At 45.0% G+C, this 20,343-nt stretch overlaps 1 protein-coding gene across 1 annotated transcript in view; it reads left to right on the top strand.

Annotated features, from left to right (window-relative positions):
* The window catches only part of LOC126285291 (protein qui-1), a 1,482,105-nt gene that overhangs the window by 581,931 nt on the left and 879,831 nt on the right, over positions 1-20,343 (top strand). Inside the window, exon 6 of the mRNA XM_049984579.1 lies at positions 15,036-15,202. Coding sequence (XP_049840536.1) covers positions 15,036-15,202 — 167 coding nt within the window. The remainder of the gene's footprint in view (positions 1-15,035; positions 15,203-20,343) is intronic.

The raw sequence follows: 20,343 nt of genomic DNA, 5'->3' as shown, positions 1-20,343 counted from the left end.
AGGAATACAGAAATAAAAGTCGCTGAGGAATGAAATAAATAGGAAGTGCAGGGAAGCTAAGACGAAATGGCTGCAGGAAAAATGTGAAGACATCGAAAAAGATATGATTGTCGGAAGGACAGACTCAGCACACAGGAAAGTCAAAACAACCTTTGGTGACCTTAAAAGCAACGGTGGTAAAATTTAGAGTGCAACGGTAATTCCACTGTTAAATGCAGAGGAGAGAGCAGATAGGTGGAAAGAATACATTGAAAGCCTCTATGAGGGTGAACATTTGTCTGACGTGATAGAAGAAGAAACAGGAGTCGATTTAGAAGAGATAGGGCATCCAGTATTAGAATCGGACTGTAAAATGGCTTTGGAGGACTTACGGTCAAATAAGGCAGAAGGGATAGATAACATTCCATCAGAATTTCTAAAATCATTAGGGGAAGTGGCAACAAAACCACAATTCACGTTGGTGTGTAGAATATACGAGTCTGGCGACATGCCATCTGACTTTCGGAAAAGCATCATCCACACTATTCCGAAGACGGCAAGAGCTGACAAGTGAGAGAATTATCACACAATCAGCTTAACAGCTCATGCATTGAAGCTGCTTAGAAGAATAATATACAGAAGAATGGAAAAGAAAATTGAGAATGCGCTAGGTGACGATCAGTTCGGCTTTAGGAAAAGTAAAGGCACGAGAGAGGCAATTCTGACGTTACAGCTAATAATGGAAGCAAGGGTAAAGAAAAGTCAAGACACGTTCATAGGATTTGTCGACCTGGAAAAAGCGTTCGACAATATAAAATGGTGCAAACTGTTCAAGATTCTGAAAAAAGTAGGGGTAAGCTATAGGGAGAGAAGGGTCATATACAATATGTACAACAACCAAGAGGGAATAATAAGAGTGTAGCCTTTCGCCCCTACTCTTCAATCTGTACTTCGAGGAAGCAATGATGGAAATAAAAGAAAGGTTCAGGAGTGGAATTAAAATGCAAGGTGAAAGGATACGATTAGCTGATGACATTGCTATCGTGAGTGAGAGTGAAGAATAATTAAATGATCTGCTGAACGGAATGAACAGTCTAATGAGTACACAGTATGGTTTGAGAGTAAATCGGAGAAAGACGAGGGTAATGAGAAGTATTAGAAATGATAACAGCGAGAAACTTAACATCAGGATTGATGGTAACGAAGTCAATGAAGTTAAGGAATTCAGCTACCTAGGCAGTAAAATAACCAATGACGGACGGAGCAAGGAGGACATCAAAAGCAGACTCGCTATGGCAAAAAAGGCATTTCTGGCCAAGAGAAGTCTACTAATATCAAATACCGGCGTTAATTTGAGGAAGAAATTTCTGAAGATGTACGTCTGGTGTACAGAATTGTATGGTAGTGAAACATGGACTGTGGGAAAACCCGAACAGAAGAGAATCGAAGCATTTGAGATGTGGTGCTATAGACGAATGTTGAAAATTAGGTGGACTGATAAGGTAAGGAATGAGGAGGTTCTAGGCAGAATCGGAGAGGAAAGGAATATGTGGAAAACACTGATAAGGAGAAGGGACAGGATGATAGGACATCTGCTAAGACATGAGGGAATGACTTCCATGGTACTAGAGGGAGCTGTAGAGGGCAAAAACTGTAGAGGAAGACAGAGATTGGAATACGTCAAGCAAATAATTGAGGACGTGGGTTGCAAGTGCTACTCTGAGATGAAGAGGTTAGGACAGGAAAGGAATTCGTGGCGGGCCGCATCAAACCAGTCAGTAGACTGATGACAAAAAAAAAGGATGGTCGTATCCGTGTTTGCCGACATCGCGGTGAACGCACATTGGAAGCGTGTATTCGTCATCGCCATACTGGCGTATCACCCGTCGTGATGTTCTGGGGTGCCCTTGGTTACGCGGCTCTGTTACATTGACGGCACTTTCAACAGTGGACGTTACGTTTCATATGTGTTACGACCCGTGGCGCTACCCTTCATTCGACCCCTGAGAAACCCTAAATTTCAGCTCGATAATGCACGACCACATGTTGCAGGTCCTGTACGGGCCTTTCTGATGCAGAAAATGTTCGACTGCTACTCGGGCCAGCACATTCTCCAGATCTCTCACCTATTGAAAACGCATGGTCAATGATTGTCGAGCAACAATACGCCAGTCACTACTCTTGATGAACTGTGGTATCGTGTTGAAGCTGCATGGACATCTGTACATGCACACGCCATACAAGTTCTGTTTGAATCATTGCCCAGGCGTATCAAAGCTCTTATTACGGCTAGATGTCGTTGTTCTGGGTACTGATTTCTCATCATCTATGCACCCAAACTGCGTGAAAATGTAATCACATGTCAGTTCTAGTATAATGTATTTGTCTAATGAATACCTCTTTATCATCTCCATTTCTTATTGGTGTTGCAATCTTAATGGCCAGTAGTTAATTCCATAAATTATCTGGGAGTACGCATTAGGGGTGATTTAAAATGGAATGATCATATAAAGTTGATCGTCGGTAAAGCAGATGCCAGACTGAGATTCATTGGAAGAATCCTAAGGAAATGCAATCCGACAACAAAGGAAGTAGGTTACAGTACGCTTGTTCGCCCAATGCTTGAATACTGCTCAGCAGTGTGGGATCCGCACCAGGTAGGGTTGATAGAACAGATAGAGAAGATCCAACGCAGCGCGCTTCGTTACAGGATCATTTAGTAATTGCGAAAGCGTTACGGAGATGATTGATAAACTCCAGTGGAAGACTCTGCAGGAGAGACGCTCAGTAGCTCGGTACGGGCTTTTGGTGAAGTTTCGAGAACATACCTTCACCGAAGAGTCAAGCAGTATATTGCTCCCTCCTACGTATATCTCGCGAAGAGACCATGAGGATAAAATCAGAGAGATTAGAGCCCACACAGAAGCATACCGACAATCCTTCTTTCCACGTACAATACGAGACTGGAATAGAAGGGAGAACCGATAGAGGTACTCAGGGTACCCTCCGCCACACACCGTCAGGTGGCTTGCGGAGTACGGATGTAGATGTAGATGTAGATGTAGATGTAGATGTAGATGTAGTCTATAACAACTGCGATCTTAAACAAAAATTTGTTCCACTCGTAATACCAGCCTTCTCTGCTGCTGTAAACTCTAAAGTTTCAGCTTCAAGGCTTGTTCAGTTAAAAAAAAATGTACCTTACAAATGGACAGGTAATTAGAAATTTAAATTATTATAAAAAAATCACTGTCCACGAAATTTATGACACAAGTTCACTATCTGATCAAAGTAACCGAACAGCTCGAAAAACATACATTTTTCATATTAGGTGCATTATGCTTCCACCTACTGCCAGTTACTCCGTATCAGCGGTCTCAGCAGTCATTAGGAATCATGAAAGCAGAATGGGGTGCTCCGCGGAACTCACAGACTTCAATCGTGGTCAGGTGATTGCGTGTCACTTGCGTCATACGTCTGCACTCGAGATTTCCACACTCCTAAACTTTTCTAGGTCCGATGTGATAGTGAAGTAGAAACGTGAAGGGACATGTACAGCACAAAAGCGTACAGGCCGTCCTCATCTGTTGACTGACAGAGACCGCCAACAGTTGAAGAGGGTCGTAATGTGCAATAGGCAGACATCTATCCAGACCATCACACAGAAATTCCTAACTGCATCAGGATCCACTACAAGTACTACGACAGTTAGGCGGGAGGTGAGGAAACTTGGATTTCCTGGTCGAGCGGCTGCACATAAGTCACACATCACGCCGGTAAATGCCAAATTTGGCTATCCAAAGTGGCCAATCCCCGTCGAACGTCTTCTGCTAGAGTGTGTAGTACCAACAATAAAATTCGGACGCTGTGGTGTTACGGTGCGATCGTGTTTTTAATGGAAGGGGCTTGCACCAGTCGTTGCTTTGAATAGCACTATCACTTCACAGGCCTACATTCATGTTTTAAGCAGCTTCTTGCTTCCCACTGTTGAAGAGCAATTCGGGAATGATGATTGCATCTTTCAACGCGATCGAGCACCTTTTCATAATGCACGGCCTGTGGCGGAGTGGTATCATGACAATAATATCCCTGTAATGGACTGGCCTGCACAGAGTCCTGAGCTGAATCCTATAGAACACCTTAAAGATATTTTGGAAAGCTGACTTCGTGCCAGGCCTCACCGACCGACATCGATACTTTTGATCACATAGTCTATTGCTCAGAATAAACTAAGGTGACTAAAGCACTGAATTAGTGGCATGCACACATACAGAAACCGGTAGTATCGGGTACACAACCCATGTACGGGCAGAGCAATGGCGTATCTGTCACTTGTGCTGATTCCGATGTGATTATTGGCGCACGGCGGAAAGTAACAGCCTTTGAATGCGAAATGGTATTTGGAGCTAGACGCATGGGACAGTCCATTTCGGTAACTTTTATGGAATTCAATATTCCGAGAGTCACAGTGTCAAGAGCGTGCCGAGAATACCCAATTTCCGGTATTACTTCTCACCACGGACAACGCCGTGGCCGACTGTCTTCACTTCGAGACCGAGAGCAGCGACGTTTACCTAGAGTTGCCAGTGCTAACGGACAGCCAACACTGCTTGAAATAAGTGCAAAAATGCTGGATGCACAACAAACGTATCCATTAAGACAGTGCAACGAAATTTTGCATTAATGGGCAATGCCAACAGACGACCGACGCGAGTGCCTTTTCTAAAAGTACGACATCGCCTGCTGCTCCTCTTTTAGGCTCGTGAGCAAATCGCTGCCGTGACCTGCTCACATGAGTCCCAATTTCAGTTGCTAAGAGCCGACGGTAGGGTTGGAGTGTAGTGCAGACGCCTAGGAGCCGTGGACCCAAGTTGTCACCAAGGCACTGGGCAAGCAGGTGGTGGCTCCATAATGGTGTGGGCTGTGTTTACATGGAATGGACAGCGTTCTCTGGCCCAACTGTGCCGATCATGTTCGGCTACTTGGAGACCATTTGCAGACATTCACTGACTTCATTTTTATGGATGACAATGCACCGTATCAGTGGGGCGCAATTGTTCGTGATTGGATTGAAAGACATTCTCGACAACTCGAGGGAATGATTTGGCCACCAAGATCGCCTGTCATCAACCCCATCAACAATTTGTGGAAGGTAGCAGACACGTCAGTTAGCGCACAACATCCTGCAGCTGTAGCACTTTCGTAATTATTGACGGCTAAGGAGGCCGCGTGGCTCAGTTTTTCCGCAGAGGACTTCCTACGGCTTTTTGAGTCCGTGCCAGATCGCGTTGTTGCACTACGCTCTGCAAAAGAAGGTACGACACGATAGTAGGGCGTATCCCATGACTCTGTCACCTCACTGGATATACATGAACTTGTGGATACCGCCGGAAGCTCCGTGAGACTCTTTGTCGATGATGTTGCTGTACTCAAAGAACGTTAGAAAATTGTAGGGAGATGCAACAAGACCTCCAAAGAATCGGCGCTTCATACAGTGACTGACAATTGACCCTCAACGAAAACAGTTGTAACGTGCTGAAAATACATGGGCAGAACGACTCATTATTCCTTGTCAAGACCATTGCAAAACAATATTTGGAAGCAGACAGATGCATGAAAGGCCTATGAGTATGCGTGCAGGGCGACTTGACGTGGAACGACTGCATTAATTAAATCTACATTCATACTCCGCAAGCCACCCAACGGTGTGTGGTAGAGGACACTTTACGTGCCACTGTCGTTACCTCCGTTTCCTGTTCCAGTCGCGTATGGTTCGCGGGAAGAACGACTGCCGGAAAATCTCCGCGCGCGCTCTCTCTAATTTTACATTAGTGATCTCCACGGGAGATATAAGTAGGGGAGAGCAATATATTCGATACCTCATCCAGAAACGCACCCTCTCGAAACATCGACAGCAAGCTACACCGCGATGCAGAGCGCCTCTCTTGCAGAGTTTGCCACTTGAGTTTGTTAAACATCTCCGTAACGCTATCACGGTTACCAAATAACCCTGTGACGAAACGCGCCGCTCTTCTTTGGATCTTCTCTATCTCCTCCGTCAACCCCGTGTGATACGGATCCCACACTGATGAGCAATACTCAAGTATAGGTCGAACGAGTGTTTCGTAAGCCACTTCCTTTGTTGATAGACTACATTTTCTAAGGATTCTCCCAATGAATCTCAGCCTGGTACCCGCCTTACCAATAATTAATTTTCTATGATCATTCCACTTCAAATCGTTTCGCACGCATACTCCCAAGTATTTTACAGAAGTAACTGCTACCAGTGTTTGTTCCGCTATCATATAATCATACAATAAAGGATCCTTCTTTCTATGTATTCGCAATACATTACATTTGTCTATGTTAAGGGTCAGTTGCCACTCCCTGCACCAAGTGCCTATTCGCTGCAGATCTTCCTGCATTTCGCTACAATTTTCTAATGCTGCAACTTCTCTGTATACTACAGCATCATCCGCGAAAAGCCGCATGGAACTTCCGACACTATCTACTAGGTCATTTATATATATTGTGTAAAGCAATGGTCCCATAACACTCCCCTGTGGTACGCCAGAGGTTACTTTAACGTCTGTAGACGCCTCTCCATTGATAACAACATGCTGTGTTCTGTTTGCTAAAAACGGTTGAAACCGTTGAGCCTTCAAGGCCTTGTCGGACCGCGATTAGTTCATACTGAACAGACTTTTACGGGTATCGGCTGTTTTCTCCTTTTTGTATTGTTTACTGTTGCGACGTACCATACAATGGCCAAAGAGAAAGCAAAAATTGCTGATTTCCTTTCAGGACCTAACACCATGATGATTTTATTTCTGTGCAGTGTATACTGATGCGTACTTTATGGCACATCTAACCAGACGCTACTTTCCTCCGCTCACTTTGAACCGAGATTTAAAGATCGTGTGAATGACCTCTTAGATGCCGTGGTCTGAATCGTCACTAATCGTACGGCCCCTCCCGCCGGAGGTTTGAGTCCTCCCTCAGGAATGGGTGTGTGTCTTGTCTTAGCATAAGTTAGTTTAAGTAGAGTGTTAGTCTACGCACCGATGACTTCAGCATTTTGGTCCCTCAGGAATTCACACACATTTTGTCTAAATTGATGGCGAGCCCGTCAAGAGCACACTCAAATTTGATATAGTGAGTTTTTGTAGATGAAAATTTAAAGAAACAGTGTTTCAGATTTAGGGCTGTAAAATTAACGTCTACATTTCTGCCGTATGTAACTAATATTGTCGGATACCCGTTACGAAATAGTCGATTCATGATGTTATTGCTGATGCAGCCATTACACATAAACAATTTTTCCCCACCCAGTAAGTTGAAGGAATGACTATCCTGGTGTGTGCGACATTTGAGAGTTGTCTACCCTGAACAGGCTTCTGCCATCTGTACACTGACCGACACACACCGAGGCTGCACCGGCATTAATGATAACAGCTGAAATTAGAAGAGCTCACCTATTTATCATGATTTTGTTGTTGTTGTGGTGGTCTTCAGCCCAAAGACTGGTTTGATGCAACTCTCCATGCTAGTCTATACGGTGCGAGACTCTTCAAATCCGAGTAACTACTGCAACCGACATCTTACTAAATTTGCTTACTATATCCATCTCTTGTTGTCCCTCTACGATTGTTCCCCTCTACCCCCCCCCCCCTCCCTCCGCCGCTCCCAACACATTTCCCTCCAGTACTAAACAGGTGATACCTTGTCTCAGGAAGTACCCTGTCAGCCGATATCTTCATTTGCTGAAGTTGTGCCACAGACTTCAGATTTATTGTCTCCTCAATTTTATCCAATACTTTCTCATTAGTTACGTGATCGACCCATCTATTTTCAAAAGCTTCTGTTCTCTTTCTATCTAAGCTTTTCATCGTTCGCCAGCCGTTGTGGACGAGTGGTTCTAGTCGCTTCAGCCTGGAACCGCGCTGCTGATACGGTCGCAGGTTCTAATCCTGCCTCGGGCATGGATGTGTGTGATGTCTTTAGGTTAGTTAGGCTTAAGTAGTTGTAAGTCTAGGGGACAGATGACCTCGGATGTTAAGTCCCATAGTGCTCAGAGCCATTTTTTATCGTTCACTTTTCACTTCCATACATGGGTACACTCCAAACAAATACTTTCCTCGACTCTTATAAATGCCGAATGGTTTCCGTACAAGTTGTAAATAGCGTTTCGCTCCCTGTATTTTATCTCTGTTAACTTCAGAATTTGCAAGAGAGAATTCCAGTCAACAGTGCCCCAAGCTGCTTCTAAGTCTACAAATGCTAAAACTGTGCGTCTGCCTTTCATTAAAGATCCAGACTGTTGCCGGTGCAACAACGGGAAAGGCTGCTGCCCCTCTTCAGGAACCACACGTTTGTCTGGCCTCTCAACAGATACCCCTCCGTTGTGGTTGCACCTACGGTACGGTTATCTGTGTCGCTGAGGCACGCAAGCCACCCAACCGACGGCAAGATCTGTGGTTCATTGGGGGAGGAGGAGGGTTCGTTATCATATGAAACCAATAGTTGCAAACTGAATCGCCGCTCCGCTGTCTCATGTAGGCCCACTCTTACACTTGTGCCTTACGGCGACCAGTCCCTGCAGTGGCGACACAATCACACGCAATCCGTCAAAACAGCAGCAATGTTACCGACACTCGCTACCGAAACTCGCCACAGCCCTGGTAAAGCCGCCATTTAGCGATGTGGCATTTCGAGAAGCCGGCGAACCGCCGTACGGCAGAGATCGTAGACTGAAAAGAAGGAACTGAAGGATTACGGATACTGCCGACTCCACCCGGGTCGGACGCGAACTGCATGTAGAGATGCAAAACATAGCGAGTGGAGAAATATATTCAGTACTTTGTGTCAAAAACGATTTGCTCCGCTGAGGAAACGAAATTGCAGGAATGCGAGAACTGTCGAGACGACACGAACAGCTGAGTAACGAAACATTTCCGTCGCTCAGACGCCGCCGAGAGGAACGAATTGCAATAATACGAAAACTTCCGGCCTGAAGAGTGTCAGGCATTAACCAAATGCGAGGAAGAATACGTGATGGTAAAAAAATTTCAAGCCGTGACGAAAAGCTATTTCGATTTTTGTGGAATATTCGTTACTCAGTAATTGACGCATACGATACGAATCAGCCCTATTGACATGGCCAAGGAGAAACCGACTTGTCAGTTTCGGGCCGGCCATAGTGGCCGTGCGGTTCTAGCGCTACAGTCTGGAACCGAGCGACGGCAACGGTTTCAGGTTCGAATCCTGCCTCGGGCATGGAAGTGTGTGATGTCCTTAGGTTAGTTAGGTTTAATTAGTTCTAAGTTCTAGGCGACTGATGACCTCAGAAGTTAAGTCGCATAGTGCTCAGAGCCATTTGAACCACTGTGGCAGTTTCGGTACGTTCATGACTTTTTCGTGGCCGCGTGTAGTCAATCAACTTGTCACCATTTTTATATTTCTGAATTATAATAAGAACTGCGTAATGTGAAAAGAGAAAAACTGACAAATATCATTTACGGGCTTACAGATACTTGGCAAAACCGATGGAAATTCAGGTCACTAAATGCACGCTGGCCGCGGTGGTCTAGCGGTTCAGGCGCTCAGTCCCGAACCGCGCGACTGCTACGGTCGCAGGTTCGAATCCTGCCTCGGGCATGGATGTGTGTGATGTCCTTAGGTTAGTTAAGTTTAACTAGTTCTAAGTTCTAGGGGACTGATGACCACAGATGTTGAGTCCCAGAGTGCTCAGAGCCATTTGAACCATTTTTGAACTAAATGTACAGAACGCTTACTGAAAAAAAGAGGCCCCTTCACAAAAATTCCATCCACGATCTCAAGTAGGAAAGTGAAGTAGTAAAGACATTCGCATACAGTGTTAAAGGAATCTGTGAACCGTAGTACTTGCACAAAGAGCTCGAAAGTTAAATAATTACTTCCAGAAGAAATCGCTCTTCTTGCAGAGAGATAAATGATGTACTGTATCCTGAAAGATCCGAAGCATCCAGATAGCATCGGCAGAGTACTAAGAAGACATGATGTTGACATAAACCATATAGAGAGGTGCTTGAATACCATTCAGTACTGCAAACTATCTGCGCCCACCAGTTGCTACAGCAGGAGTACAGGAAATCCCTTGCAACTGCCGTCAGGCATACTATCAGCAGAACAACATCTGTCCAGCACAGGTAGATTGGCAGTAACAGACCATGCACTACGACCAGGTAATTATCAAATTCGTTTACCTACAGCCTTTACTACCCTGGGCTGTACGAAGATGCCATAGAAACACAAAAGCACAACAACAGAACAGGACTCAAATTAGAGAAGATGTGTGCCCTAGAGCGAAATAAAGCAAACAGCACCAACTCTTCTCCTCGAAAAGTTCAGTAAAACATGCCAGCGCGTCTCCGCGTTTCTTGGATAGCGGTCCGAAGATGTGACAACTCGATCGTTTCGTGGATGTGAATTAAAAATTCGGCTTGGTGAGTCCGTTTAAAGTGAAACTAGTGTCTACAAAGCCTCAGGCGATGTCTCTAGCATTAGCAGACCAAACGTCAGGAGCATTAACATGCTGCAGAAGACGGCCTAATGTTTATACAACTAAAACCACCACGAATACACACAGTAGATCTTGTTAGTCATTCATCCCTCCCTCCCCCCCCCTCTCTCTCTCTCTCTCTCTCTCTCTCTCTCTCTCTCTCTCTCTCGCTGTCAGTCTCTCCCCTGCTTTCTTTCTTTCTTTACCGCTCGTGTACCGGCAGAACTGAAACTGATTTTTTGTAGGTTTCATAGTAATCTTTCATACATTCTGCTTTTGTATTTGTATTCAGAATTAATGTTTATTTTCATAAGGAAAGCCTGCTGTACATGATATTTCAGAAAGAATATTTAATATTTTAGGAGGTGGTGGAATAGATCAGCTATACTGAAAGTGTATCCGCACAGACCTGGGACTCTGTGAAGCCTCTGAGAGGGCTGCACCAAAACACTATCAACCTGAAGGACGAAGTGCATGTCTTGTTGCTCACAATATGAAAAAAAAACACTTATAAAAGTTATTTTTTCTCTCTGTGCGTTATAGCCAAAAATTTTTCGCAACATACTGTGTCAGTTCTGTCTATATAGGTTCCAAGACCGAGCGAGGTGGCGCAGTGGTTAGCACACTGGACTCGCATTCGGAAGGACGACGGTTCAATCCCGTCTCCGGCCCTCCTGATTTAGGTTTTCCGTGATTTCCCTAAATCGTTTCAGGCAAATGCCGGGATGGTTCCTTTGAAAGGGCACTGCCGATTTCCTTCTCAATCCTTCCCTAACCCCAGCTTGCACTCCATCTCTAATGACCTCGTTGTCGACGGGACGTTAAACACTAACAACCACCACCAACCACCTATGTAGGTTCCAAGTTTTTTTCGAGCTGTGTTACTTGTCACGTCATACATACACATCATACAGAAGCTACTTTCGTCCTTAAGTTTTTCACGCCATTAGACTTGAAAGAAGAGGAAGAACTGACCAGGATTTTGAAATAAATACGTTTGCTCGTTGCATACGGCCTACATCCAGAGAACATGGTTTCTTCCTCATATTCCTGTAATGTTTACAGTAGTGAGTCAAACCACGACGATCACTTAGTAAACAGTGTGTCGGTCCATGTTTGCCACTAACTACTGAGCTGACTCTGCTTGGCACGGATTCAATAAATTGTCATTAGGTTTCTGATGGTATCTAGCACCATATATCTATGCACTGGACGTGCAATTCCGGTGAAATGAGATTGGAGGTCACGACGTTGGGATCACGGATTCACTTCAAAATTTGTGCACCTTTACTAAGCCACTAAAACAACATGAAGTGCAACAGTAAGCTGCAGCTCCGAGAAAATCGTAAGAGAATTTTAACGTGCCTATTATGTGCCGTTTGTACCTACGCGAATGAGTGGGAGAAGAGTCGTTGATTACAAGACTATTCGAATCCTGCAAACAGTTATTTTTTAATCCCTAGTAACATTATAAATCATATGACATTGAAGACGTAATACAATGAAAAAAACCACGTGAATTATCATCAATCTGTAGTGAGTTTCATATGTTATTTGTCTATGTAATATTTCAATTAAATTTTCAAGGACGTGGAACAGGTTTGGAAAGCCGAAGTCAAATCTCGACAAATAATGATACGAATGGCGTTATTCAGTAATATAGTAAGGCACAATGTGCCAGAACACAAGAGTAAGCATAATTACTCGTCAGATGCGCTCTCGACATCACACGTTGTAGGATGGTATTTTCATAAAGACATGGGAAACATAAATTGAAACGGCATCTACTACATCGGATGAATGCAGTTATCCCTCATTTACAGAGAATGATCAGAATTTTTAAGGGATAACACACATCGCTGACATTTCGAAAAATTTCTCTTTCATCCGGGAGCACAGATTTAAAATTAAGTTCGAGCGGGAGTCGAACAGTCGCCACAGACACGTTCGTTTCACGAATCTGGAACGCTAACCATGTTTTTAAATCTCATTTTGTTCTTTATTGTTCGTTGCATTTAGGTCGGATCGGACATCCCATGACACGCATTCACTCAAATGGAAATGAGCGTACGGCATTGTGGACCAGGAGTCCTCCATTCGGGGAAGTTCGAACGCTGAGGGCAAGTACTTATTGCATTCGACGCCACATTAGGCGAATTGCGCGTCGGAGATGGGTATGAAACAATGATGACAACAACACAATACCCAGTTCCTAAGCGGAGAAACTCTCCTGCCTCAGCCGGGAATCAAACCCGGGACGCTTGGCGTGGCATTCCGCCGCCCTGAACACGCAGGTAACGGGGGGCAGAAAACCCATTCACTCAGTTTTTTTTTTGTTTTCTTTTTTTTTTTTTTCAGCCGGCAGGAGGGCGACAAACGCTCTGACCAAACACGCTGAGCTACCGTGCCAGCAACCACTTGAATACCACGAACCCTAACCTGTGGCACCTACGCCAGCCGCTGTGACCGAGCGGTTCTAGGCGCTTCAGTCCAGAACCGCGCTGCTGCTACGGTCGCAGGTTCAAATCCTGCCTCGGGCATGGATGTGTGTGATGTCCTTAGGTTAATTAGGTTTAAGTAGTTCTAACTCCAGGGGACTGATGACCTCAGATGTTGAGTCCCATAATGCTTAGAACCATTAGAACCTTTTGTGGCACCTACTCACAAATACATGCGTCACATAACAGGAGCGTAAAACTTCTCTCGTGGTTTTTTCGGAATTGCCAGAGTAGTGCACCTTAATACCCGCACATTACGTTATTCTAATGACCTATGAAAGGTTTACAAAGTTTGAAGTAAATCTGTGATCCCAACGTCGTGGCCTCCCCTTCCAAGAACTGGTGGTTTGTGCGCACGTTCCCAGTGAATCTCATCAGATTCCGTGCGAGGAACGGTGTTAAGTCCTGCTGAACACCTTTTCAGATGTTTATACAGGGTTTTCCAAAAAGGTACGGCCAAACTTTTAGGAAACATTCCTGAAACGCTTACTTTCCATGTTTGAGCTCATTTTATTACTTATCTTCAAATCACATAAATCATTGTATGGTAACACACAGCAACAGAACGTACCAGCGTGACTTCAAACACTTTCTTACAGGAAATGTTCAAAATGTCCTCCGTTAGCGAGGATACGTGCATCCACCCTCCGTCGCATGGAATCCCTGACGCGCTATTGCGGCCCTGGAGAATGGCGTATTGTATCTTAGCCGTCCACAATACGAGCACGAAGAGTCTCTACATTTGGTACCGGACTTGGGTAGACGAGAGCTTCCAAATGCCCCTATAAATGAAAGTCAAGAGGGTTGAGGTCAGGAGAGCGTGGAGCCCATGGAATTGGTTCACCTCTACGAATCCATCGGTCACCGAATCTGTTGTTGAGAAGCGTACGAACACTTCGACTGAAATGTGCAGGAGCTCCATCGTGCATGAATCAGATATTGTGTCGTACTTGTAAATGCACACGTTCTAGCATCACAGGTAGAGTATCCCGTATGAAATCAGGATAGCGTGCTCCATTGAGCGTAGGTGGAAGAACATGGGGCCCAATCAAGACACCAACAATGCGTGCATAAAAGTACACAGAAAATCTGTGTTGAAGACGTGATTGCACAATTTCGTGCGGATTCTCGTCAGTCTACACATGTTGATTGTGAAAATTTACAATTTGATCACGTTGGAATGAGGATTGACACATTGTTGGATGAACCATTCGCAGACGTGTAACCGTGGAGACCAATTAGCTGCTCATAGGGCCTGCACACGCTGTACGTGGTACGAAAGCAACTGGTCCTCCCGTAGCACTCTCCATAGAGTGACGTGGTCAACTTTACCTTCTACAGCAGCAACTTCTCTGACGCTGACATTAGGGTTATCGTCAAATGCACGAAGAATTGCCTCGTCCATTGCAGGGGTCCTCGTCGTTGTAGGTCTTCCCCCAGTCGCGGGCCATGGGCTGGAATGTTCCGTGCTCCCTAAGACGCCGATCAGTTGCTTCGAACGTCTTCCTGCAGGGACACCTTCGTTCTGGAAATCTGTCTCGATACAAACGTACCGCACCACGGCTATTGCCCCGTGCTAATCCATACATCAAATGGGAATCTGCCAACTCCGCATTTGTAAACATTGCACTGACTGTAAAACCACGTGATGAACACCAACCGGTTGATGCTACGTTCTGATGTGCTTGATGCTAGTACTGTAGAGCAATGAGTGACAAGTCAACACAGGCACCGAAGTCAACATTACCTTCCTTCAATTGGGCCAACTGGCGGTGAATCGAGGAAGTATAGTACTTACTGAAGAAACTATAATGAGTTCTAACATGGAAATTAAGCGTTTCCGGACACATGTCCACGTAACATATTTTCTTTCTTTGTGTGTGAGGAATGTTTCCTGAAAGTTTGGCCTTACCTATTTGTGACACCCTGTATACATCGACTCGGATCGTGTTCCGTGCAGGTCTCTGTGTGGGAGAAGTGCAACACGTTTGCTATTTCAGAGCCCCGTGGTGTTGCAGCGACGTGACGACGGCCGAGTGGGCGTCGACGGCGGCGTCGCTGGCGCAGGTGGTGCAGGCGGCCGCCAGGCACCTGCTGTCTGCTGAGGGCGCGGGCCAGCCCGCCGCCGCCAGGTACCGCCAGCTGGCGCTGTCCGCCGTCGAGAGGCAGTTCAGCCACGCGCTCGGTGAGTACCCGCTGCTCTGCCTGCGTCTGTGCGACTACTGCTCTACGGCGTCCCATCTCTCGCGAGAAGAGACGAAGAACACGCAGAGGTCAGGGTGGCTCAAGTCGCAATCTTTCCGTAGGCATACCAATCATCAGAAGCTTCAAGACTTTTATGGCGAGCGCGTCTTACGTAGCTCGTAGGCGGACTAAGTTCCACTATCTTCTTCGGAGGGAGCCCGCCACACCTCTGTATATCCAAAGATAAGTAAAATTATTATTTAGACAGGTTCACTCCACACTAGCGGTCAAATTGTGGGGTTCAGAAAAATTATGTTTAGGCATAATTACCTGGGGAACTTGCTACCGAGTCGTGACATGAAAGTTAAAGTTTATTATGTAATTATACAATTTAGAAATTTAAATAATTAACCCAAGAAAGGAACATATTTAATTGTATAACACGATATCTGACATTGCTATGTTGAGCCTGCTAAGTGTGATCAGTTTCCTCACATAAGATTATTTAAATCTTTATCTTTTTTTTACAACCCCCCAAAATTAATGATTGGTATGAGCCAAGAAACCGATATTCTTAACAGGTACGTGTCGTCAGAATAGTTACTGAATTTATTCATTTCAGCAGAGACCAATTAATTAGATTGTAATTACAATGAAATGAACACCCTTAGCTGCTTACAGGCGTTGACATACGTCAACAGGGACAGATGAAAATGTGTGCCCCGACCGAGACTCGAACCCGGGATCTCCTGCTTACACGGCAGACGCTCTATCCATCCGAGCCACCGCGGACACAGAGGATAGCACGACTGCTGGCAAGCCTCTCGCGAAACCCACATTCTCCACGTATTGTCCAGCACTACATTCGGAGTGCCCCCGCCCATTATACTCATTACTCGCGGCGCGTTTCCGATTCCCGTAAGAGTTCCGGCAATGTTTGTGCATTCGCACAGAAGAAGAAGATGGTCAAGTGGCCGGTGAGCCTTAACTATATATATATATATATATATATATATATATATATATATATATATATATATATATATATATATATATACTAAGACGGTATCTGTTCTTTCGGACATGTCCGAAAGAACAGGTACCATCTTAGTGTATATATAATTAGAGTGTTATTAAAATTTTGCGTAAGTGGAAGAAGAGAACAGTTGAAATATACGCAGTAAAATTTGAAATAGCTTCGGTGTGGGCTGACACTCTCCCTATCTAGACGTACTGCACAAAATTCTGTGTGTGTCTTATCACAAGTCAATCGAAAAAAATGACGTAAAGTGGCGGTCATGAATGGTGCGAACTGGTAATCAAATGTCGCGAGCTCTATCGCTCTGGCAAGATGGAACAAGACGCTAACTAGAAAACATGAGGCTGACAAATGTATGCCGCTGCTGCGTACATTAGTCAATAATAATTGCAGTTGCACCCGATGTTGCCTTCGATTGCCTGCATCTCTTGACGGGTTGCTATACACGCTCGTGCTCATAAATTTAGAATAATACTGATGCATGGTCAAACAACGCTCTGGCGGGTGGTTTGAGGGTTTAAATCACCTCGGGGTATGACCATGCGGTGCATTTGACCTGCTGTCGTCGCACGGTGGCGTGGCAGCGGTCCACATATGTAGAGGTGTGTTGGGGCAGCGATTAAGAGTGCTGACTTTTCAGACGTGCTAATGGTGACTGTGTGTTAAAAATGGCTCATTAAACACATATTGGTGACGTTATGACGAGTGGAATACTAGGGTGACTGGAGGCTGGTCAAACACAGCAGGTCGTAGCACGGACCTTCCGTGTGCCACAAAGTGTGGTCTCAAGATTATGGCAACGATTCCAGCAGAGAGCAGCTCCGAGAGGCACTGGTGCAAGATTGGGGGGCTATACCCCAGCAGCTACTTGACTACCTGATGCACATATGCCAACCCATTGTGGGGCCTGTGTACTTGTGCATGATGATCATATCCCATATTGTTGTCGGGGTACATGCGTACGAAACAAACCACTAGACCACTTCAGAAGCTCCGACAGGCACTGGTGCAAGATTGGGAGACTATACCCCAGCAGCTGCTTGACTACCTGATGCAGATATGCCAACCCTTATGGGACCTGTGTACGTGTGCATGGTGATCATATCCCATGTTGTTGTCGGGGTACAAGCGCAGGAAACAGTGGCATTTTGTAGCACATGTGTTTTGGGACCGTTTTCTCAACTTATCACCAATACCTTGGACTTACAGATCTGTGTCGTGTGTGGTCCCTATGTGCCTATGCTGTTAGTGCCGGTTTTGTGTTGTGTCACGTTGTGTGGCACCACATTCTCCAACTATCCTTAATTTATGAGGATGAGTGAAGATGACTGAAGGAGTTACAACTGTGACGATGCGCGGTCGCAGAAATAACGTGTTCTTGTCCACGCTGCCGTAGCTGACAATACAGAGCAATACGACTGCTCGCTAAAGCAGTCAGAACACAAATCCCTTTTTCTCGGATCGAGTGTAGCCTCAGTGTCTTCTACTCTGCAGCAATGGCTGCCCAATCATCTTCCCGCAACAAAATTTCCGGCAATCCTCTGTCTTCCCTCAAAACATTGTGTTTGGTGGAATCATTACCCCACGTCACTCAATTTCAGCCTGTGGGTGGCTTCTGGGAGGCGTTTTAAGTTGAAACGTTCTCGAGGTTTACGCGTCGCTAACGGAACCATCTAAATGTTTCTGCAGAGTCCCAAGCCAGCAGCAGTTGTGTGGGGAGGGGGGGGGGGGGGGGGGGGGTTACAAGGAGTACACCTCTCCAACGCGGCCCGTAGCTGCGCCAGACCGTCTTTTGTGTTAATCGACGCCTTGGCAGCGAAAAACCAAGTCTGGGCCAGCTTTCCACGTAGTGGAGAAATCGCGGCTTTGAGTTTTAGATTATGGGACAAGGGCGCTATCCCACTGCCGTCTTGTACAAGGACTGTCGCCCGCCGGAAGGGCGGCGTGTCGCTGGCTTTCTCTCGGGCCACCCGTGAAGGAGGCTATAAACCGCCCCGACTCGGCCGTTCCCACGTTGTGGCTCAGTCAGAGAAACCTAAGCTGACTCAATTATTTTCGGTTAAAACATCCGGGGTGAGAAGCCGTGGTCGATGTATAAAATTTCCACTTAACGTTCCGTTTCTATCTGCGGGAGACAAGTAGCCGGATGACCTCAGAAGATGTCGCCCACAGAGAGAGACGAAACGTTAAGTGGATATTTTATACATCGACCACGGCCTCTCAGCCCGGAAGTTTTAACTGAAGGCAATACCGGCCTACATTGTATGAATTATTTTCATCTGCTACAGAATTTGCTACTTGCGTGAAATGTGACATTTAACACAACTTGCCCCACTTTGTTACTCCTGTGTGAGAATAACTAGAAATATTCAGAACGATTCCGCAAAACCATATGCAAACTGCATAGTTGCGTATTAAAAACGTAAAATGGGAGAATTATGAGGATCTTTCACTCATTATGGAGGGGGGACATCGGTTGCCATCTTGCAACGTGCGTTGAAACCCAAGATCTGCCTCTATTCTTTTATCCATTGGTATGAGAATTAAGAATAGCTGTTAACGCGCTACAACCTTAAGCACAGTTGCCTCTGGTAAGCGTATTAAAATTCTCAAATGCAGTAAATTATTAATTATGTAATTTTTGTTCAATTTAGAGATCTCTCGAATAATAAAACTGATAATTGTCACTGATATATCCTATCAGATCACTGTGCTTTGGAAATCATTGCTAGATTGACTGTTTATATCGCTTCTCGTGAACTCAGTAAGTCAGAGATTAAACTCCACTGTTTTTAGCGTCCTATGGTACACAAATTTTCATTCGGTAAAAAATCACCGATCTTCCTGATCTTCACTTACGTCTCAGTATAAATAAACTGTAGTCATCAGTTTCCAAAACAATTAACTCTTTCACACTTTTCTTTCTTAGAAGACGCAAAACGTTTTATGTCGTAGCTCCGGACACAGACGACTGCTACGTAAGTATCCCAGTGTGCATCTGCCATCAAGCGTGCTTCTTTCAGAACAGCTAACATCGAACTCTGACATAGAACTGAAGTTACAACATAACATTTTCGTTTCTAAAACTTAATTTAATCGATAGAAACATAGGTCAGAACAGTTAATCCCGTCTGTCGAGCGTTGTAATCTTTCGCACTTTCGTTGTCGTCTAATTTTTTGTGCACGGTAATATAACGTCGTTTCGCAGCAAATAGGTAGCATCCGTTACTTGTGCGAACTGAGAATTCTCGTCCCTCTCTTCAGTCATTCACACTAGTTTTAAAAGATTGTGACGTTATATCGCTAGACTGCCTCTTTTTGTGCAAACAGCGCCTGGATAAGTGCACCTCCTTCATACTAGGAACAACTAACGAAGGGTAAACAGCCCAGACACCACAACTCTGCTGAACTGAAGAGAGATGTCCCAACCGCAAGATGCCGCACTCTTCCGGATATTTCCCAGAAGGACCGAGTAACAGGCCTCTCTCTGTCCATCTGCCCTTCCCCCACTCTGCTTTCGTTTCCTTCTTCTTCTCTGCCCACTTCCTCTTCCCTCCTCTCTCTAACTTTGAGCCTTGTTTATTGGTGTTCCAAAGGAAATTTTGTTCGGAACTGCTGTCGCTTAAAATGAATGGGTAGACCGCTTGGCATTATTGGTAATATATGTGTCATGAGAGAGACCTCTCCAGCTGTTGGATTAGTGACTGTAGTAGCTTCCATGGCAGTGTAACGCAAGCTTTTAATCTACAAACGGGTAGGATTACAAAGTTTCGGATGATTCAGATTCCGCCGTAGTATTCTAATCATAAGCCGATAACCCATAAATACGACTTTCTGTTTCCTGTTAACACAGACTGCAAAGAAAAAATAAAAGAGCATATTTCTATGTAAACACATTCTGTTTAAAATTATAGATAAGGAAAAATGATATGTATAGGAAAAATAATTTGTCTAATGGTTTAAACGCCCTGATACGGTAGCTGAAACTAACTGCAAGAAAGGAAATTAAATCGCTGATATTCACGGGCACAGCATTTCTTTTCTCGCAGTCCGATTTAGCAAACTACTGGTACATTGTTGCTTAAAAAACATGTAGCCTATGT

Source organism: Schistocerca gregaria, chromosome 8 (assembly GCF_023897955.1).
Source record: "Schistocerca gregaria isolate iqSchGreg1 chromosome 8, iqSchGreg1.2, whole genome shotgun sequence".
Taxonomy (NCBI): Eukaryota; Metazoa; Arthropoda; class Insecta; order Orthoptera; family Acrididae; genus Schistocerca; species Schistocerca gregaria.
Note: the sequence above shows the minus strand (reverse complement) of the source record. Positions and strands in the feature narration are given on the sequence as shown.